Source organism: Bubalus kerabau, chromosome 1, assembly GCF_029407905.1.
Source record: "Bubalus kerabau isolate K-KA32 ecotype Philippines breed swamp buffalo chromosome 1, PCC_UOA_SB_1v2, whole genome shotgun sequence".
Classification (NCBI taxonomy): Eukaryota; Metazoa; Chordata; class Mammalia; order Artiodactyla; family Bovidae; genus Bubalus; species Bubalus kerabau.
This window is the reverse complement of record NC_073624.1, coordinates 183,573,052-183,591,533: the sequence shown is the minus strand read 5'-3', so window position 1 is coordinate 183,591,533 and position 18,482 is coordinate 183,573,052. Positions and strand designations below refer to the sequence as shown.

The following is an 18,482-nucleotide window of genomic DNA, read 5'->3' as shown; positions in this document are numbered from 1 at the left end:
TCCTGAGTGTGTGTTGCAGTGCAAGTGTGCTCCTGCAGTCAGTGTAGTGAGTGCAAGGGGGTGTGAGACCTAGGTTTCTGTGGTGTGTCTGTCACTACGGCCACGGGTCACCTGTGCTCCATCAGCCGCAAGACCCATGCCTTGCACAGACCACACCAGGTGACCTCAATTACCCTGTGTGGGGGTGTGTCTGTGTTTGTGTCTTATGTGGCTGCGTTTGTGGACTGTGTGCATCCATGCGAGAGCGCATGTGTGTGTCTGGGTGTCTGAAGGGGTCAATGCAGCGGAGCAAGAACAAGACTGGAGTACTCTGAGAATTCTGAGAACCTAGAGACCACTTCTCTGCCCCAGTGCTGTCCAGCAGATTCGAAAGCCCCCCTACCCCAGGTTTTCCAGCAGGAACCCCCTCCCCACCCCCACCCAACTTGGTTTTCAAGCCTGGCAGCCCCAGCAAGGAAGAAGAGAGGGTAAGGCTGGAGGCACTGAGCAGACAGGGCTGGAGGGACCTGGCTTGAAGCCAGTGGCCTGGGAGTGGAGCCCAGGTGACGCGGGACACACATATTTGCTGCCAGGGTGAATGCCAGAAGCCCAGGTTTAGGGGCACAAGGAGCGTGGAGGAATCCTGGGTAGGTGGGAAGGGGGCAGGACCCAGCACCCATTCTGGGGGCCACCACCTGCAGGAAGCCCTAGGCAGCACCCAGACAGTTTAGGGCCAGAGAAAGAGGGTGAGGCTCCAGGCAGAAACTAAGAACCACTTTGGGGACTCCCCCAAGGCAGACTGCTCCCTGCACCCCCCACACACAAAGCAGTCAGAGCCCTCCGGTGGCAAAGGAGGGGACTGGCCGCGGGCCACCCACCTGACAGATCTGCCTGGAGGGTACCAACAGGTGTCCTCTTCGCTGAAGGAGAAGTGGACCAGTGACTCAGGGCCCGCGGGAGGCAGTGCCAGGGCAGGGGGCCGGGGCCGGACCCGGGGTGCCGCACTGGAGCGCATGAGTGCCAAGCGCCGACGGCGTGCGCATGGGTACGACCGCGAGGCGGGGTGGCACGCACTGCTCGCCAGGCCCGAGGTGTTTGCGGCGGCTACCGCCGGCGCCGCCTCCACACCCGCCCTCCCGGTGACCCCCCCAGGGACGTCCCCGGGCGTTCGGGCGTCCCCTCGTCCGCTGCGCCAGGGAGGGCTCCGCGCCTGCCTCCTCCCGCGGGGGGCCCTGCGGAACTCTGCGCATACTTCCCGCTTGTCTCTCTTCCCCCGGGCCTCGGAGGGTGCCCCAGGCTCCGGTTTCCCGGGCTCCGAGCCCGCCTCTGACCCCGCCTTCTCTCCCGCTTCCCTGACGTCGAGCTGGGCCCGCTGGAGGTCTCTGAACGCCGCGTGTTCCCCGGGGAGAAACGACTTGCCCGCGGGTGCAGTACAGGGTCGGGTGACAGGGATGCGGGGGAGGAAGAGTTAGGGGCTTGAGGGGCGGCGCAGAGGTGAAGACAGAGACACAGAGAGAAACCGGAGAAGGCACTGACTGCCCCGCCCCAGCCTTTTCCAGCCCCAAGCCGGGCTCCCAGGGACCTCGACCCCCTCCTCCTGATCGTGCCCCGTCCCATCTCTTCCCCAAGTCCCCGGACTCGGGTTCTAAACAAGTTGCAGGCCGGAGAGTACGGAGGATGATGGGGGCTCCGGAGAAGCCCCCCGAGTCAGCCCCGGGCCTACCTCCGGGCAGCCAATCTGCAGTTTCCAAGATAAACGGGACACCGGAGAGTCACACCGGATGTGGCCTCCCGGCTCCGCACCCCGCAGGCTTACCGCCCCCGCGGCCCACTCTGGGTCTGGGTACGAAGGGAACGTTCATTTGCCCTCTTTGTGCCTCCTGGCAAGGCAGCCCCCACAGGGCAGCGCTGGCCCCATTTCACAGGCCGTTCCATTAAGGATAACACAACCCAAAGTACGTCCCCAGATCATCCTGGGTGGCAGGTGGGCTCCACTCTGCCCTAAAGCCCGACCGCAACTTCAGGTCTGCACAGGAAGTGGGAGGCATGTGGCGTTTATTGAGCGCCTACTGCATGCCTTATCAGATGTCTCCACGGCAACCCTGACGGGCAGAGATGATTTTTATCGCTGCCCTGTGACGGAAGAGGAAAAAGTGAGGCTGAGCGAGCTAGTTGCGAGCCCCAAAACCCGCGGCTCGCGCCTGATGGCCAGGGTAGGGACTCGAACCCACAGCCACCGGCGCACACTTACCCGGCCCAAGCTTGGCGGCCCAAATCCTGAAAGCCACGGAGAAGTCGAAGGCGCCTGCGGAAAGTTGGGGACGGGCTGGCAAAGAAGACCGGCGAGGCAGGCGGAGAACGTGGGCGGCGGGGCGCGCGCGGGGCAAGGGGCTCGGGCAGGAACGCCTCGTCCTCGGTGGCCGCCGCTGCCGCCGCCGGGAAGGCCTCCAGCTGTCGTTCAGGGATGCGGCCCAGGCCGCGCGGCCGCGCCATGGCCTGGGCGGCGCGGGGCGGCCCCGCCTCGGCGGGCGCTGGAGAGCAGCGCCGCCCGCCCCGCGCGGCCCACGCAGGCCGGCCGCCCTACCCCGGGGCCCACGGGCCCCTCCCCTCCCGGCCGCCTCGGCCCTTCCGGCTATGCGCTAGGGCCGCCCCTGGGGCGGAGCGGGCCAGGGGCCCCCACGCGGCCGTGGCGGGGACACCCCACACACGCCGGGGGCCCCCACAGTTCCCCTGACGTCCTTACAATCTCCGGAAGCGTCTCTACAAACTCTGGGGATGCCCCCTAGATTTCTGGGGTGCGCTCACACACACCTCCCACGATGTTGAGAGGCCCCACAGACCTCAGGGGCCTGAGACTGAGAGCCCCACTATCCCAGGGAGTGCCCCTACTATCTCTGAGATGTCCCCACACAACCCAGAGATACCCCCGAAATTCCTGGGTTCCGCCACAAAATCCAGATGCCCTGAGAGACTCCCATAGACCCACACACACTCTCATAGCCCCCTGACGTCTGCTCTTTGTTCCTCAGACATTCCCACAACACCCCAGGGCACCCCAAGAATCACAGGATGCACCCGCAAATATCAGAGGTGCTTTGAGAGCCCAGGAGAAACCCCTTCAGATCCCAGGACAATCTCTATGGTTCTCAAATGCCCACCAAACCCCCTAGAGTGTTCCCACCAACCCTGGATCATGCCGAGACCTTCCAAACACCCCAAGAAACCCCCACAGCTAGAGCATTCTCACGGATCTCCATGAAGGCCTCCCAAATCCCAGGGCCCCTCACAGACCTCAAGAATGTTTCCACGGTCCCTCAGATGTCCCGCCCCCATAGCTCCACAGCACCCCTGAGGTGCTGAGACCCTAACATAAACTCAGGGATGCCTTAAGATTCAGGGGATGTTTCCATGACTATAGGGATGCCACTAAAATCTTGGGGTGCCCCATGGACCCCAGAGGCACTACTAGATTCCTCTACAGCTCCTAAGATAGTCCTGAAACCCTGTGCTACCCCTGGAATCCAAGATGTATCCACAATCCTTGGGGCAGCCCCAGAATACCCCCCACAGCCTCCTAGACATGCCTCATAACTCTTAAGAGACCCCTAGAAGCTCTGTGAGGAGTGCTCACAGCCCCCAGACACTCCTAGGGCTCCCCCAGTCCTGCTACTCCTTAGACTCTCTGAGGTATTCTTTAGAATCAGGGCCCCCTCAGCTCATGAGGTGGCTCCAAGTCACTGACCTCCCCTCAGCAGTGACTTCCACGGGGCCCAGTGGTGGTGGGTTTGCATGTGCAGTCACTGTGACTCTGTTGCGGTGGCATATTATCCCCTTTCACAGATGAGGAAACTGAGACTCAGAGAGGAGAGGTGAAGATTCTTGAATAAAGTCAGCTCTGCCTCTGCTCAGTCGCTTCAGTCATGTCGGACTGCGACTCCATGGACTGTAGCCCGCCAGGCTTCTCTGTCTGTGGGATTCTCCAGGCAAGAATACTGGACTGGGTTGCCATTTCCTTCTCCAGGGGATCTTCCCGACCCAGGGATCAAACTCAGGTCTCTTGCATCTCCTGCATCGGCAGGTAGATTCTTTATATACTAAGCCACCTGGGAAGCTTGAAAATCAGCTAACTAGTTATAATTCCAATGCCTACCCCTCCTGTCTGTGACTCCTTTGAGTTAGGGAAGGGGAAGAAGTTTAAAATAAGAAAATGGGGCAAATCTCTAAATCTAAATCATCTCTGTGAATCTCTCCCCTTTCTACCTGTTGGCTCCCAAGTCAAGGGGCACTAAGCTGGACTACCTAGGCTTAAGTCTGGCCTCCAGGATTTCTTATTCATCTGACCTTGAGCCAGTCACTTCATTTCACGGAGCCTCAGTTTCCCCACATATAAAATGGGTTCGATAACATGACACACCTCAGGGATGGATATGTAAAAGACTCAGAGAAGTGTCTGGACATAATAAGCACTCACTGAATCTTAGTTACTTTTTCTTTTTTAAAGTTTGCTCCAACTACAAGTGCTGGGGCAGCCAGTGACACTTCAGGGAATTTTGAAGGGCTGATCGTCAGAACAAGCGGTCCTGGCAGCTGGTAGGGCCTTATTCGAAAATTCCTCTACCAGGACAGCAAAGCTCATGACTGCCCACACCAAAATCTGTTCCCGAGTCCAAGGTTGGACTCCTCATCACACAACAGGCCCGTAAATCAAGAGATGAGTTGTTGGGGTAAGAAATATCGACAGTATTTGGAAAGTCAGCAGGCCAAGAGGATGGTGAACTCATGGCCGAAAGAACCATCTAGTAATGATTATTATTATTGGAGAAACATTTATGCTGCTGCTAAGTCACTTCAGTCATGTCTGACTCTGTGCGACCCCATAGACGGCAGCCCACCAGGCTCCCCCATCCCTGGGATTCTCCAGGCAAGAACACTGGAATGGGTTGCCATTTCCTTCTCCAATGCATGAAAGTGAAAAGAGAAAGTGAAGTCGCTCAGTCATGTCCGACCCTCAGTGACCCCATGGACCGCAGCCCAGCAGGCTCCTCCATCCATGGGATTTTCCCGGCAAGAGTACTGGAGTGGGGTGCCATTGCCTTCTCCGAGAAACATTTACAGAGAGCTTATAATGTGTAAGCCGTGCTATCCACTAACCAGAGGATATAGACAATGGTTATGATGATAATGATGATATAGCAGCTAACCTTCAGAATACTTCCTGTGCATTCACCGCCTCTAGCTATGATCTCATTTAATTCTCACAAAATGCCCATGAAGTGACACTAGGGTCCCATTTTATAGACAGGAAATCTCAGTCTTGGAGAAAAACAACCTGCTCAAAGTCACACAGCCAGTGAGTGGCTGAGCCCAGCTCTAGGTCAGTGGCTATCTCTCTTTATTTCATGACTGCCCCCTGAGTGCCTTTTTATTTATTTTAACTTATTTTTATTTATTTATTTATTTTTTGCCACACTGCATAGCATGTGGGATCTTAGTTCCCTGATCAGGAATTGAACCCATGCCACCTGTACTGGAAGCATGGAGTCTTTTTTGTTGTTGTTGTTGCAGGGCTGGGGCTTCGTTGCCACAGGCTGGCTTTCTTTACTTGCTGTCAGGGGAAGCTACCGTCTACTTGTGGCGCACAGGTTTCTCATTGCGGTGGCTGCTCTTGCTGGGGAGCATGGGCTCTAGAACAGGCTCAGGAGTTGTGGCTCACAGGCTCTAGATCGCAGGCTCAGTAGTCGTAGCACACAGACTTAGTTGCTCTGCGGCATGTGGAATCTTCCTGGACCAAGGATCAAACTCGTGTCCTCTGGATTGGCAGGTGGATTCTTCACCCCTGGTGCTGTGTGCTCAGTCTCTTCAGTCGTGTCCGACCCTTTGCAACCCCATGGACTGTAGCCCGCCAGGCTCCTGTGCCCATGGGGATCCTCCAGGCAAGAATACTGGAGTGGGTTGCTCCCAGGGAAGTCCTCCTGAGTGTCTTTTTAGATGCTCCCCTCCCCACCATAGTTGCGTCCTCCATGTAATAATGTTAATGGCATAGATATGCTGTATATCTACTTATATACTGGGTGCATATCCAGGCTTTATACATAACGCTTTTCTTCACACATCCGCTCCAAGAACCAAATTTCACCCCCTGGAGGTGATGTCACCTTTTGGAGAATGCAGGGTTTCCCTATCTTGACACTATTGACATTTAGCACCTATGATTCTTTGTCCTGGAGGGCAGTCCTATGAGACAGTAGCAGCAGACAGTCTAGCGCCTCCCCACTAGATGCCCGTAGCAGCCCCCACACCCAGTCACGACGACTAAAATGTCCCCAGCCACTGCAGATCGCCCCTGGTTTGGAACTGTTGCTCTAAACCCACTGAGACCCATGCCCTGGCCACCAGGACCCTTCAGTCCAGGTACAAACAAAAAGGAAGGGCCTTCATACTTACCTGCCCTCAGGGTTCCCTGAATTGTTTTGCTGATTCTTCAAACCATTCTTTGAGAACATAGGGTTCACACTAGGCCCATTTCAGAGATGGGGAAGTCAATCCCACCAATTCCCTGGTGATCCAGTGGCTAAGACTCGGCACTGCCAATGCAGGGGGATCCGCTTTGATTCCTGGTCAGGGAACTAGATCCCCCACGCTGCAACTAAAGATCCTGTGTGCCTCAGCTAAGACCTGGTGAAACCAAATAAAAATAAGTGTTTAAAAAAAGAGAGAGAGAGAGAGATGGGGAAACTCAAGCCCCAGAAAGGGAAGTGACTTGGCAGGAGTCACTCAGCCTGGAAGGAGCACAGCTTGATTATGATTTTTTTTTTTTTTGACCACACCACACAGGATCTTAGTTCTCCCACCAGGGATCGAACCCTGGTCCCTAGCAGTGAATGCACCAAATCCTAATTGCTGGACCACCAGGGAATTCCCTCAATTATGTGCTGAGTTGTCTGATTCGGAGACTGGAATTCTGCCCAACAGGGCCTTCATGGTTCAGTTTCCTTCCAGCCCTTTGATCTTTGATCCTTCCTAGGAAGTCAGATATAAACTGAGGTCTAGGGACTTCCCGGGTGGTCTAGTGGCTAAAAGTCTGTGCTCCCAATGCAGGGGTCCTGGCTTCAATCCCTGGTCAGGGAACTAGATCCCACATGTTGCAACTAAGACCCAGCACAGCCAAAGAAATTAATAATATTCAAAATAAATAAAATAAAGGGTTGGTCTAAAGCCAACACTGACCCTGACCTACAAGGCCCTACATGAGCTGCTCCATCACCTCCCACCTCATTTCCTTCCAGCACCCCTTGCTCGCTCTGTGCCAGTCACACCTGCCCTCCATGCTTTTCCTCCAGCATGTAAAACAGGTTCCTACCTCAGAACCTTTGCTGTTCCCTCTGCTTGTTACCCTCATAGCATCTTCTCTCACTTCATTTAGGTCTCTGCTCAAAAGTCACTTCCTGAAAGAGACCTTCCCTGATTTCAGGGTCCCTCTTCTCTTCCTGTCCCATGGTCACCATCTGAAATTACTGAATGCCTTTCCGTGCAATTTCCTCCTCACTGACTAGTCTGAGAACTCCAGGATGGCTGGACTGGGTCCATTGCATTCTTCACCACAGCCTGAAGATGCTCAATCAGTGTTTGTGAAATGAATGGCCCTGTTGCAGATGAGGAAACTGAGGCTCAGACAAGGGAAATCCTTTACTGAGGTCACACAGTGAGCCAAGGGCAAAGGCTGGATTTGGGCTCTTAGGAGTAAGAAAACAGCAGGCTCTGATGTACCCCCTCCCAAACTCTCTCCTCACCCTGAAATCTGCAGTTCCCCAAGGCCCTAGTTTCTTCCAATTCAGAGGAGCTTGCTGGTCAGCAAGGGGGCACCCTGGCAGCCAGGGTTTGAGGTTTGGGGGATGCCCCCTTTCTCTCTACTGAGGAAGTGCGTTTTGAGGAAGTGCAAGTTCTCAAAACACCAGCTCCAAACTGCACGGCCCCACTGTCAGCCAGCTCAGCCTTACCACAGCCCTACTCAGATCTACCCAGGGCAGATCTTTTTCAGCCCCTGTTTACGGAACAGGAAACTGAGGCACAGAGAGCCGTGATGCTGGTCCAAGGTCACACAGCGAGTCAGCGGTTAGGGCTATAGTCTGAATCTCACCTACTGGTCTGGAGTCTCGGAGACTTGGTTTTTAACCTCAGCTCTGCCTTGCCCGTGACCTTGGGCAAATCACTTATCTCTCGGTTTCCTTGGCAGGAATGCAAAGCCAAAGATCAGTTCGGTTCAGTTTAGTTACTCTTTGCAACCCCATGAATCGCAGCATGCCAGGCCTCCCTGTCCATCACCAACTCCCGGAGTTCACTGAGACTCACGTCCATCAAGTCAGTGATGCCATCCAGCCATCTCATCCTCTGTCATCCCCTTCTCCTCCTGCCCCCAATCCCTCCCAGCATCAGAGTCTTTTCCAATGAGTCAACTCTTCACATGAGATGGCCAAAGTACTGGAGTTTCAGCTTTAGTATCAGTCCTTCCAAAGAAATCCCAGGGCTGATCTCCTTCAGAATGGACTGGTTGGATCTCCTTGCAGTCCAAGGGACTCTCAAGAGTCTTCTCCAACACCACAGTTCAAAAGCATCAATTCTTCGGCGCTCAGCTTTCTTCACAGTCCAACTCTCACATCCACACATGACCACTGGAAAACCATAGCCTTGACTAGATGGACCTTTGTTGGCAAAGTAATGTCTCTGCTTTTTAATATGCTATCTAGGTTGGTCATAACTTTTCTTCCAAGGAGTAAGCATCTTTTAATTTCATGGCTGCAGTTACCATCTGCAGTGATTTTGGAGCCTCCCCCAAGAATAAAGTCTGACACTGTTTCCACTGTTTCCCCATCTATTTCCCATGAAGTGATGGGACCGGATGCCATGATCTTCGTTTTCCGAATGTTGAGCTTTAAGCCAACTTTTTCACTCTCCTCTTTCACTTTCATCAAGAGGCTTTTGAGTTCCTCTTCACTTTCTGCCATAAGGGTGGTGTCATCTGCATATCTGAGGTTATTGATATTTCTCCCGGCAATCTTGATTCCAGCTTGTGCTTCTTCCAGCCCAGCGTTTCTCATGATGTACTCTGCATAGAAGTTAAATAAGCAGGCTGACAATATACAGGCTTGACGTACTCCTTTTCCTATTTGGAACCAGTCTGTTGTTCCATGTCCAGTTTGAACTGTTGCTTCCTGACCTGCATAGAGGTTTCTCAAGAGGCAGGTCAGGTGGTCTGGTATTCCCATCTCTCTCAGAATTGTCCACAGTTTATTGTGATCCACACAGTCAAAGGCTTTGGCATAGTCAATAAAGCAGAAATAGATGTTTTTCTGGAACTTTCTTGCTTTTTCGATGATCCAGCGGATGTTGGAAATTTGATCTCTGGTTCCTCTGCCTTTTCTAAAACCAGCTTGAACATCTGGAAGTTCACCGTTCATGTATTGCTGAAGCCTGGCTTGGAGAATTTTGAGCATTACTTTACTAGCATATGAGATGAGTGCAATTGTGCGGTAGTTTGAGCATTCTTTGGCATTGCCTTTCTTTGGGATTGGAATAAAAACTGACCCTTTCCAGTCCTGTCGCCACTGCTGAGTTTTCCAAATTTGCTGGCATATTGAGTGCAGCACTTTCACAGCATCATCTTTCAGGATTTGAAATAGCTCCACTGGAATTCCATCACCTCCACTAGCTTTGTTCGTAGTGATGCTTTCTAAGGCCCACTTGACTTCACATTCCAGGATGTCTGGCTCTAGGTCAGTGATCACACCATCGTGATTATCTTGGTAGTGAAAAGCCAAAGATGCGGGGAGTTAAAATGCAGGTTGGTGTTAGGAGGCCGTCGCACGGACATCGGCTTGGGCCAGGGCGCGCGGGGGCGAGCCGGGAACTCTGCGTCCTCAACTTCGCCGCCAAATTCCTCCGCATCCGCCAGGCGGCTGTCTCCACCACGCTCGGCCCGTGGTGGAGGATGGAGGTGGTAGCCTGGTCCCAACCTCTGGTGGGCGAGGACCTCACTCGCGAGCCTGCGGTCAGCCGGCCTGGCGCCCGCTCTCCCGGGCGCTCAATAAACATGCAATAATAATCTGGGGGCTCCGCAGCAGTGGCGGCGGCGGCGGCGGCGGCGACTTTGCTCGACTCTGGGGGACTAGAGTCCCGGGGGCAGGTTCGGACTCGGAGCTCATACTCAGCCTGTGCCTCCCTTCTCACCCAGCAGAGGGCGCGCGGAGGGCGGGGCGCGAGGAGAAACCTGCTCTCAAAACACACGCAGGGATGTGGGGGCGCCAGTGACTGGGGGAGGCGAAGCCCCCAGTGGAAACCATTGGCCAGAGAGAGACCCCAATCCGGCTTCGTCCAACCCCTCCTGGGACCAGGCAGCGCTCCTCTCGGCGGGGAGCGTCTGGAGGTACCCAAAAGGGGTCTCTACGCTGGCCTCGCACCTAATTCCGACAAGTTCCCCCACCTCACCACCAGAGTCCTCTTCCTCCCGCTCCATCTGCTTCTTGACAGATCGTGGTGGTGCCATGACTCAGCCCCACAGGGCGCTGGGAGCGCAGGCTCTTACATTCCCAGGTCTGGAGGGGGGTTGCGCATGCCATCTCAGATGGAGGATGGAGTGCCCTCTCTTTGGAGGTTCCTGTGATTCAAGTCTAAAGGGCTCTCTGGATCCCTTTTTCAGTGGTTGCATGAACTCTAACGTGGGTAGTACTGGAATCCCGCCTGTGTGCACCATTTCTGGGGAACTGAGCTGGCTGAATGCCCATTTCAAACGAGTGCAGTTCCCACTGGCCGCCTCTGTTTCCCCTTCTTCCTTCTGCCTGGGGGTGGGGGAGGACGCTGGCACCAGTGCCCTCCCTCCAGTCGCCGGAGGCTGCACAGGCCCACAGCGGAACAGAAACCTGACCTCCTGCCGGGATGTGGTTGAGGTTCCTGTTTTTCCCTCCCATACTAGAGGGGCAAGCTTCCCTGGTAGCTCAGATGGTAAAGAATCTGCCTGCAAGGCAGAAGATCCAGTTTTGATCCCTAGGTCGGGAAGATCCCCTGGAGAAGGGAATGGCAACCAACTCCAGTATTCTTGCCTGGAGAATTCCATGGACAGAAGATCCTGGTCGGCTAGTCCATGGGGTCCCAAAGAGCTGTCATGACTGGGCAACTAACACACACTAGAGGAGCAGGGTCTACCTAGGTCCCAGCTCCTCTCCCAAATCCCGGTCCCTGAGTGACTGTCTACCAAGCACTTGCTGTGTTAAGTCCTTTACACACATCCCCAGTCTCACAGAATTTTCAAAATGAGCCCTACAGGGGACCTTCCTGGTGGGCCAGTGGCTAAGACTCTGCACTTTCAACGCAGGGGGGCTGGATTTAATCCCTGGTCAGGGAACTAGATTCCAAATCCTGCAACTAAGATTCAGTACAGCCAAATTAATTAATTAATTATTTTTTAAAAGTGACCCCAGGTGGTCCAGAGGTTAAGAATCCACCTTCCAATGCAGGTGACACAGGTTTGATCCCTGGTCAGGGAACTGGGATCCCACATGCTGTATGGGCAACTAAGCCCAAGAGCCGCAACGAGACAGAAGTCCTTGCAGTGCAACTGAGACTCGAAGCAGCCAAAAATAAATAAATGCATTTTTTTCAAATGACCCCCACAAGGCAGTTCCAGGAGCAGCCTCGCTGTACAGATGGGGAAACTGGGGCTCAGAGAGGCCAAGACACTTGGCCCAGGGTGCACAGGAATCAGAGTGGACCTGTGTTGGAATGAATTTCAGCTCTGCCATTTCCTGGTTGTGTGAACCTGGGTAAGAAGAAGAACAGGCTTTGTCCCTCTGGGCCTCTGCTTCCCATGTGTCCAACAGGAATACCTCATGGATCACTGGAGATGAAGTGTGGAAAAGTTCCCGGCATGGAGCCCAAGAGCAAGCCATTATGAGTTGGACGCCACTAAGATAATGATGGTTATTATCACTCAGTCATTGTCCCAAGAGAGTCAGCACCCCAGAGGCCAGGGTAGGAGGAATCTCTGGGGCCTAAAAAGGGAATAACGCTCTGTTCCTATTGCACCCCACCCCCTTGTGGGTGTCTCAGGACAGTGACCTGAGCCAGTTTGGCAAGTTGCCCCTGGTCTTTGGCATTTCCTGTTGATTCCAGCTTTGTTTTCCTTCAATTCCCTCTGGGAAATAGCAGGCTGTGAGTACTGGATCCATGGGGATGGGGTCAGGGATGCTGAGGCTGGGGTGTGTCCTGAATGGAGGTGGGTGGGTGATCTAGAGGCTGTGGTGCCAGCTGGAGGTCCCCAGAGAAGGCCAGAATAGGAGGGTCCCAGCCTAGAGGGGCCTCCCTCAGGAACTCTGGGAGAGGCCTGCATCTGACTGTCCCAGTGATGTTCCAAACTCCCATGGGAGTCAGACAAAGCACGCAGTCAAAGCCATGAGTCACACATGTCACCAGGGCACAAGGTCAGACACCAGAGCATCATAGGAACATTAGGTAATTAGAGCTCAGCACGCCAGGCAGTCAGAAGCACACCCCAAAAGTCAGAGCACCAACACCCAGGCACAGGGCACACAAGCATCCTAGAGCAGTGTCTCAATCACAGTGTCCCAGGCACGAACAGTCGTGTTGACACAATCACATGGCCCCCAGGAGTATACACATCACAGGGCAACCATCACTGCATCCCAGAGACACTCTGTCACAATCACTGCCCCACATCTGTCTTAATGACGTCCCAGGAGTCTGTCCTGAGTCTGTCACCATCACTGCTCCAGAGACACACCATCACCTTGTCATAATCACTGTCCCAGGAGCAGACAGTCACTCTGTGACACTCGCCATGTCTTATGGGCACGCACAGTCAGTGACACAATCGCAATGTCCTGTGAGCACACACAGCCATGCTGTCACAATGACAGTGTTCCAGTAACAGGCACAGCCATGCTGTCATAATCACAGCATCCCAGGAGCACACACAGTCACCCTGCAAAGTCACTGTGCCCCAGGGCTACATGAAGTCACCGTCACACTCACTGTACCAGAAGCACATAGTCATATAAGCACAGACCCGAAGAACACACAGTCATAGGGTCCTCCATCACCATGTCCCTGAAGCACACAAGTCACATAGACAACAATCACTGTCCTGGGAGCACGTAGTCAGGATGTCACGAACTACAATATCCTGGAAACATGCACAGTTATGTTGTGATAGTCACAGGACCCCAGAAACCCAGGCAGAGCATGCAGCCACAGCTGGCCATTCCCAACAGCTGGATGACCAACTCAGGTCAATGAGAGGGTACCCAACACACCTCATCACTGTCATCAGAGGAGGCAGGGACTCCCTCACCCTATGTTGGGACTATGCGCCCCCTGAACACTGCTCCTTCCCTCTAGGCAGCTACTGAGCCTTAACATTCCTGCCCTAAGAGGGGACTCCCACATAGCGCACAGCCCCCAAGATAGGGCTCCCTCAGAGGCCCCCTTTAGATGACTGACCTCAGCTGCAGTGCAAGTCCAGGAATCCCGCTCCCAATAGGTTCTTGCAGGCTTTAGAAGGACTCTGAGAGCTCGCCAGTCTGCAGGAAGCATTGTGGTCCTAGCAGGCATCCCCCCTACCCCGCTACAGAGTTCCCCAAACACAGTGAATCTAGCCCTTAAAACAGCACCCCCAGGAAAGCCCGGTCAAGTGGTTCCCAGCCTAGCCGTTGTCTTGCTCTGTCACCGTAGACACCTAAAGTTGCAGCCTTCAACTAAGATCCCCGTTAACAACACACGCAGCATGGCGCCTCCTAAGTTGACCCCAGGATCAGCTTCAGTTGGACGCCTCGCTTGCGGTGCACGATCAGGGGGGCCCAGGTCCTCGACGCCCCCGCAGAACTCCCCTTCGGTCCCCGTCAGTCACACTGACCCCACCCGCAGCACAGCGCCCCCTGCGGTCAGTGGAGAGAGTTGCGTCCTCTCTGCGCGCCTATCCGCTCCGCGCGCGTCCGCAGCTCGGAGTCTTACCGCCTGCAGCTGCCTCCGCCCGCGCTGCCGCTGCCGCTGCCGTGAAAGGACGAGGGCCAGGACATGCGGGATGTGCGCAGGCCGGGCCGGTCGCCGGTGTCCACGGCGTCGGCGCGCTCTATGGGCCGATGTGGCGGCCGTTCGGGCTCCGCGCGCTCCGCGCTGTCCGAGTAGCCGCGCTGCTGGATACGGATGGGGGTCCGCGGCTGCCGCCACAGGTGCTGGGGGGGCGGCTTCAGGGTGGCCTGGCCCTCCCGGGGCCCAGGCAGAGACAAAGACAGGCTCCTCTCCGAGGGGACGGCCGGGGGCTCCATGGCCCTGGCCCCCACCTGCACCCTAGGGGGCCCTGGCCTCTCCAAAACAGCTGAACCCTGTTCAGCTGCGGGCGAGCTGATGCGCCCGGGGTCCCGCAGGTGCGCCTGGCCTCGGTGGGGCCATGGCGTCCCGGGGAGAGACCCGGGGGCGCTGCGGGCCGATCGCCCCCGGGCCGGGCGCGGAGGTTCCCTGTCGGCGCCTTGGCTCTCCGTTCGATGCTCGGCAGCGCTCTCGGCGTTCAGCGTCCCGCTCGGAGCCAGCCCAGGCTCCCCCGCCCCGTCCCGCCTCTCCCCGCCCCCCGCCCGCCGCGGCTGTCAGCACCGCCCCCCTCCTCCTCCGTCCGGGCCAGTGGGGGGCAGCCACCCAAGGAGGGGGCCCTTCCCGCCCACGCAGAGCCCCGCTCCCCGCGGGGAGGGGGAGCCGGAACTCGGCTCTCTCCAGAGCTCCCTGCCTTAGTCGCGGTGCACACGGGTACCAAGGAGTTAAACGGTTAATCCGATCATGAAGGAGACACCCGACTGGTTGCCGGTGTGTCAGTCAGTCTGTCCATCATGGTGGGGGCGGAGCCCAGTGCGGACTTGTCCTCGCCGCTACCCCTGGCCAGGGGGAGCTGGTGAGGAGTGGTCCCGGTAACTCGGCTGCGGTCCCTGCAGCGGGCTGCGACGGTGTTCGGGGAGTCTCCTGTTGGTGGGTCGGGGGATGGCGATGGTGTGTGCCCGGGGCGGGATGTGCACGCACGTGGCCTCTTCCGAGGGTTTGTCTGTGTTTTCGTTGTCTGCTCGAAGTGTGTGCGCGCACGTGGTTGGCTGCTGCGATCTGCCTGTTTATCTGGATTTCGCTGTGCGTGTATCTGCGTGTCTGTGTCTGAAGGAAGTGTGTGCACGTGTGCTGCCTGTTTGGAGGGTGTGCGCCTCTACAGGGTCTGTTCTGGTGGCCTGGGAGCTGTGCCTGTGTTCCCACGCGATTGGGTGTGTACTGTGGTCGGTCCGCGCTTGCGGAGTTTTGCACTCGACTCTGCCTCTGTTGTTTGGTGTCTGAGAGAGTCAACGTGTGTTGGTGTGTGTGTGTGTGGTCGACCTGGGGCCGCTTTGAGGTGTTTCCCTTTGGTTTCTGTGTGGCTCCGGAAGGATACCCGGTGGCTGATACCCCGACTGCCCGCCCACCGCTCTGTGCGTCGCTGCCTCTTCTAAAGCGCTTCTGCAGGAGGTAAACTGAGGCAGGTCCCGGGCAGCCGCGGGACACACTCCCGTGCCCTTTTCAGGCGAGTAAACAGCCGCGCCTCCTCCCCGCTGCCCCCGCCGGCAGAGCCCCCCTTCCGGCTCCTAAATCGGGAGTCGCCGTGACTCACGCTCCCGCCTCCCCCAGCGCCGCGCCGAGCGCGAGCGAGCAAAGAGCTAGCGGGATCCGAGAGCCCTCCCTTCCCCCCGCCCCGGCCCGGGACCGAGCCCTGGTGAAGGAGGCTGCGGGGCAGAGAGCCATGTACACACCCTTGTGCCCCATCCCCCGCCCGTGCCCCGGCCGATGCGCGCTCGGATTAAGGAGCTCGGAAGCCAGTCCACAAAACCAGCCCCCGCCCCCGTGCGCCCCCCTCAAGGGCTCCCCCGGGCAGGCCGTGCCGTCTGCCACCGCCCTCCCTCCGCACTGTTCTTATTAAAAAGAGAGAGAGAGAGAGAGAGAAAGCTCCAACCCCCACAGCCGCTTTTCTCCCTGCCAGAGGGGGCTCCGGGCGTGGGCGAACGCGGAGCTAGAACCGACCTGCCATTAGCAGCCGCTGAATGTCCCAGAGGCCAGAACTGTGTCCCCCACTTCTCTCGGGGACCCTCCCCACAAGTGCATACCCAAAAAAGGCTTCTAGGGAATTCACAAGGGCTGTGATTCCTCCCCAGATCACTTGAGGGTCTTGGGTTGGACCAAATTCTTGGGGTCAGGGGTGTTGTTGGATTGGCCAAAGCTCAGAGTGGGGTAAATGGTGTATGGGAGGGGGGTCAGGTCACAGCGGGGGTGGCAGAAAAAGGAAGGCCCAAGGCAGTGGGCCAGAGCAGGTCACTGGATCTGTGGCCTGAAGGAGGCTAGAGGGATTTGGAGTTGGGGTGGGGGGGGCGGTTCGTTAAGCCATTTGGAGAGGAGAATGACAGTCACTTCTTCCCTCATCTGGAAATGAATCATTGTAGCATGATCCAAGCAGAGACCCTGGAGCCCTCTGAGTAGACAAAGGGGTGGGTGGGGAGATTGAGGCTGCAGAGAACAGTGGCCCAAGGAGGGCAGTGGGGACAGGGCCCGCCAGCAGCCAGGACTAGCTCAGTCGTCTGGCTTTCAAATTCATCCTTGGGCCAAGAGGAGGGTTGAAGTACCCTCTGAGGACCCCAGATGAGAAAGAGCAAGGAAGTTCAGTGTGAAGCTAGGCTCAGAAGAAAGAAAAATGCCAGTCCAGACCGCCTCCAGTGTCCCTCCATCCCCTTTTAACGCCTTGAAGAAACGACATCCTCTTAGAAAGGGAAATAGAGGTGCACACGGATTGGTGGGACGTGTACAACTCCCTAACCTGTCCCAGCTTTCTGCTTATGGGAGCATTCTTGCGGACTGGAGGGTCCAAACCCTTTCTGAAACCCTGCCCCTTGCTGGCAGAGGCAGCTGCAAAATGGAAAAAGGGGTTCCTCTAAAGCCTGCAAGAGGTGCCACTTGGGGGCGGTGGGATGTCACAACCTGATCCACCAAGCTCCAGGAGAACTTTCAGCTGGTTTTGCAAAACTCAGGAAGCCAGGAGCCTGGAGCAAAGGAAAGGGCTGGTGGCTGGAATTAGCCCAGCTGGCCCTGTTCCTCCATCCCACCTCCCAGCCTGGTCCACCTCCCGCCTACCTGTCAGCTTTGGTGATGGAAATTCGCGGAGGGATCAGCAGCGGCAGAGTGGTGGGCCGAGGAGGCAGAGGGACCCCAGGGTCCAAGGGCTCAGGCTCAGCCCAGCCTAGGCCTGGACCCGTGGAGAGGCGTCGGCGAGGGCGTCGGAGGTCAGCCCCCAGCATGTTGGCTCGACCCGGCTCGGGGGTCTCTCGAGGCCTCTGAGGTGAGACAAGGGCGGGATAGGGGTACAGCCTGGTCAGGCAGCTCTGAGCTCCTCCCCGCAGTAACGGGCCTCCCTGGCCATCTGAGAGAGGCGCCTATGGGGATTAAGGTTTCTGTGCCCCACTCCCATCTTAGCATCCCTCTCACACAGAGGGGGCGTTCCCAGCTCTTACATTTGAAAGGTGCCCTTTCTCAGTCATAATTTTTGTGGGGTTCCCTTTTGATGTCTCCGTCCTGGGGCTTCTGGGCCCTCATGCCTGTAGTCCGTCCTCACCACGAAACCTTTCTAACACATAGCCACCCTCCACGTCTACGAAGCCTCCTAAATGTATGTGGCCTCCTCCCTTCCTTACATCTGAGACCCTAAAGACCTTCACCCCCAGCAACTCTCCGCACCCACCCTACAATCCTCTCCCTATTGGGAAAACCCCTGGAAGGCCTTGCCTTCTAACCCTGGCTAAGAGCCTCTTAATCCGGGCAGCAGCAGAATAATGAAGTCAAGGGAGTAAACTGAGGCACGAGGGGACAAGACTTGATACCTCGAGGAAGTGGGGCCAGGCTTAGTGTGCAGCCGTGGTCACTAGGGGGCTCCCGACCCCCAACCCAACCCAAACCTCGTCCCCAGCCCCGCCCCGCCTCTCGCACCTCGTCCCCGGTTCCAGCCACCGACAGGACACTGCGACTCCTCTTCATTTCGCCAAACTAGCATGCCTCGGGTGCTTCATGTCATGCCCCGGCTAGTGCCTCCTACAGGACCAGGCCAAAGGCGTCTACCATCAGCGCCCTGGGGCTCCCCCTGCGGGCTGAGCATGGAATCCACCCCCGCCCCTCGCCAATTGCCTCTCCCGGGGCGTGACGTCAGCGGGTGACTGACGCACTGCCTGTTGGTGACGTCGCACGCATGTTGCCAGAGCAACAGCTGACGCACGGCCGGGCTCTGAACAGTGTCAATGCCTAGATTGGCCACTGGGGGGCCGGGAGCCTCGGGCCCGGGTCGCCCCAGCCCCCACCGGTCCTCCTGCGGGGGCTTCCCCAGCCTGGGGATCCCTCAGAGAAGACCGGGAGCTCCCAGAGCCGGCCACGTGTGGCGCGTGGTCTGAGCTGGGGGC

The 18,482-nt window shown here is 56.8% G+C and overlaps 1 protein-coding gene across 5 annotated transcripts in view; it reads right to left on the bottom strand.

The window, feature by feature from the left end:
* PDE4A (phosphodiesterase 4A) overlaps window positions 1-18,154 on the bottom strand; it is a 45,311-nt gene extending 27,157 nt beyond the window's left edge. For 3 of the 5 annotated variants that reach the window (XM_055544525.1, XM_055544543.1, XM_055544563.1), the window contains exons 1-2: window positions 18,019-18,154; window positions 17,170-17,369 (exon numbers count right to left, since the gene is read on the bottom strand). In XM_055544525.1, coding sequence (XP_055400500.1) covers window positions 17,170-17,369; window positions 18,019-18,066 — 248 coding nt within the window. In that variant the 5' untranslated portion in view covers window positions 18,067-18,154. Of the gene's footprint in view, window positions 1-857; window positions 1,390-2,230; window positions 2,571-17,169; window positions 17,370-18,018 lie in introns of those variants that run through there. The other 2 variants (XM_055544532.1, XM_055544554.1) reach the window with 2 other exon arrangements.
* Window positions 18,155-18,482: the final 328 nt, after the last annotated feature.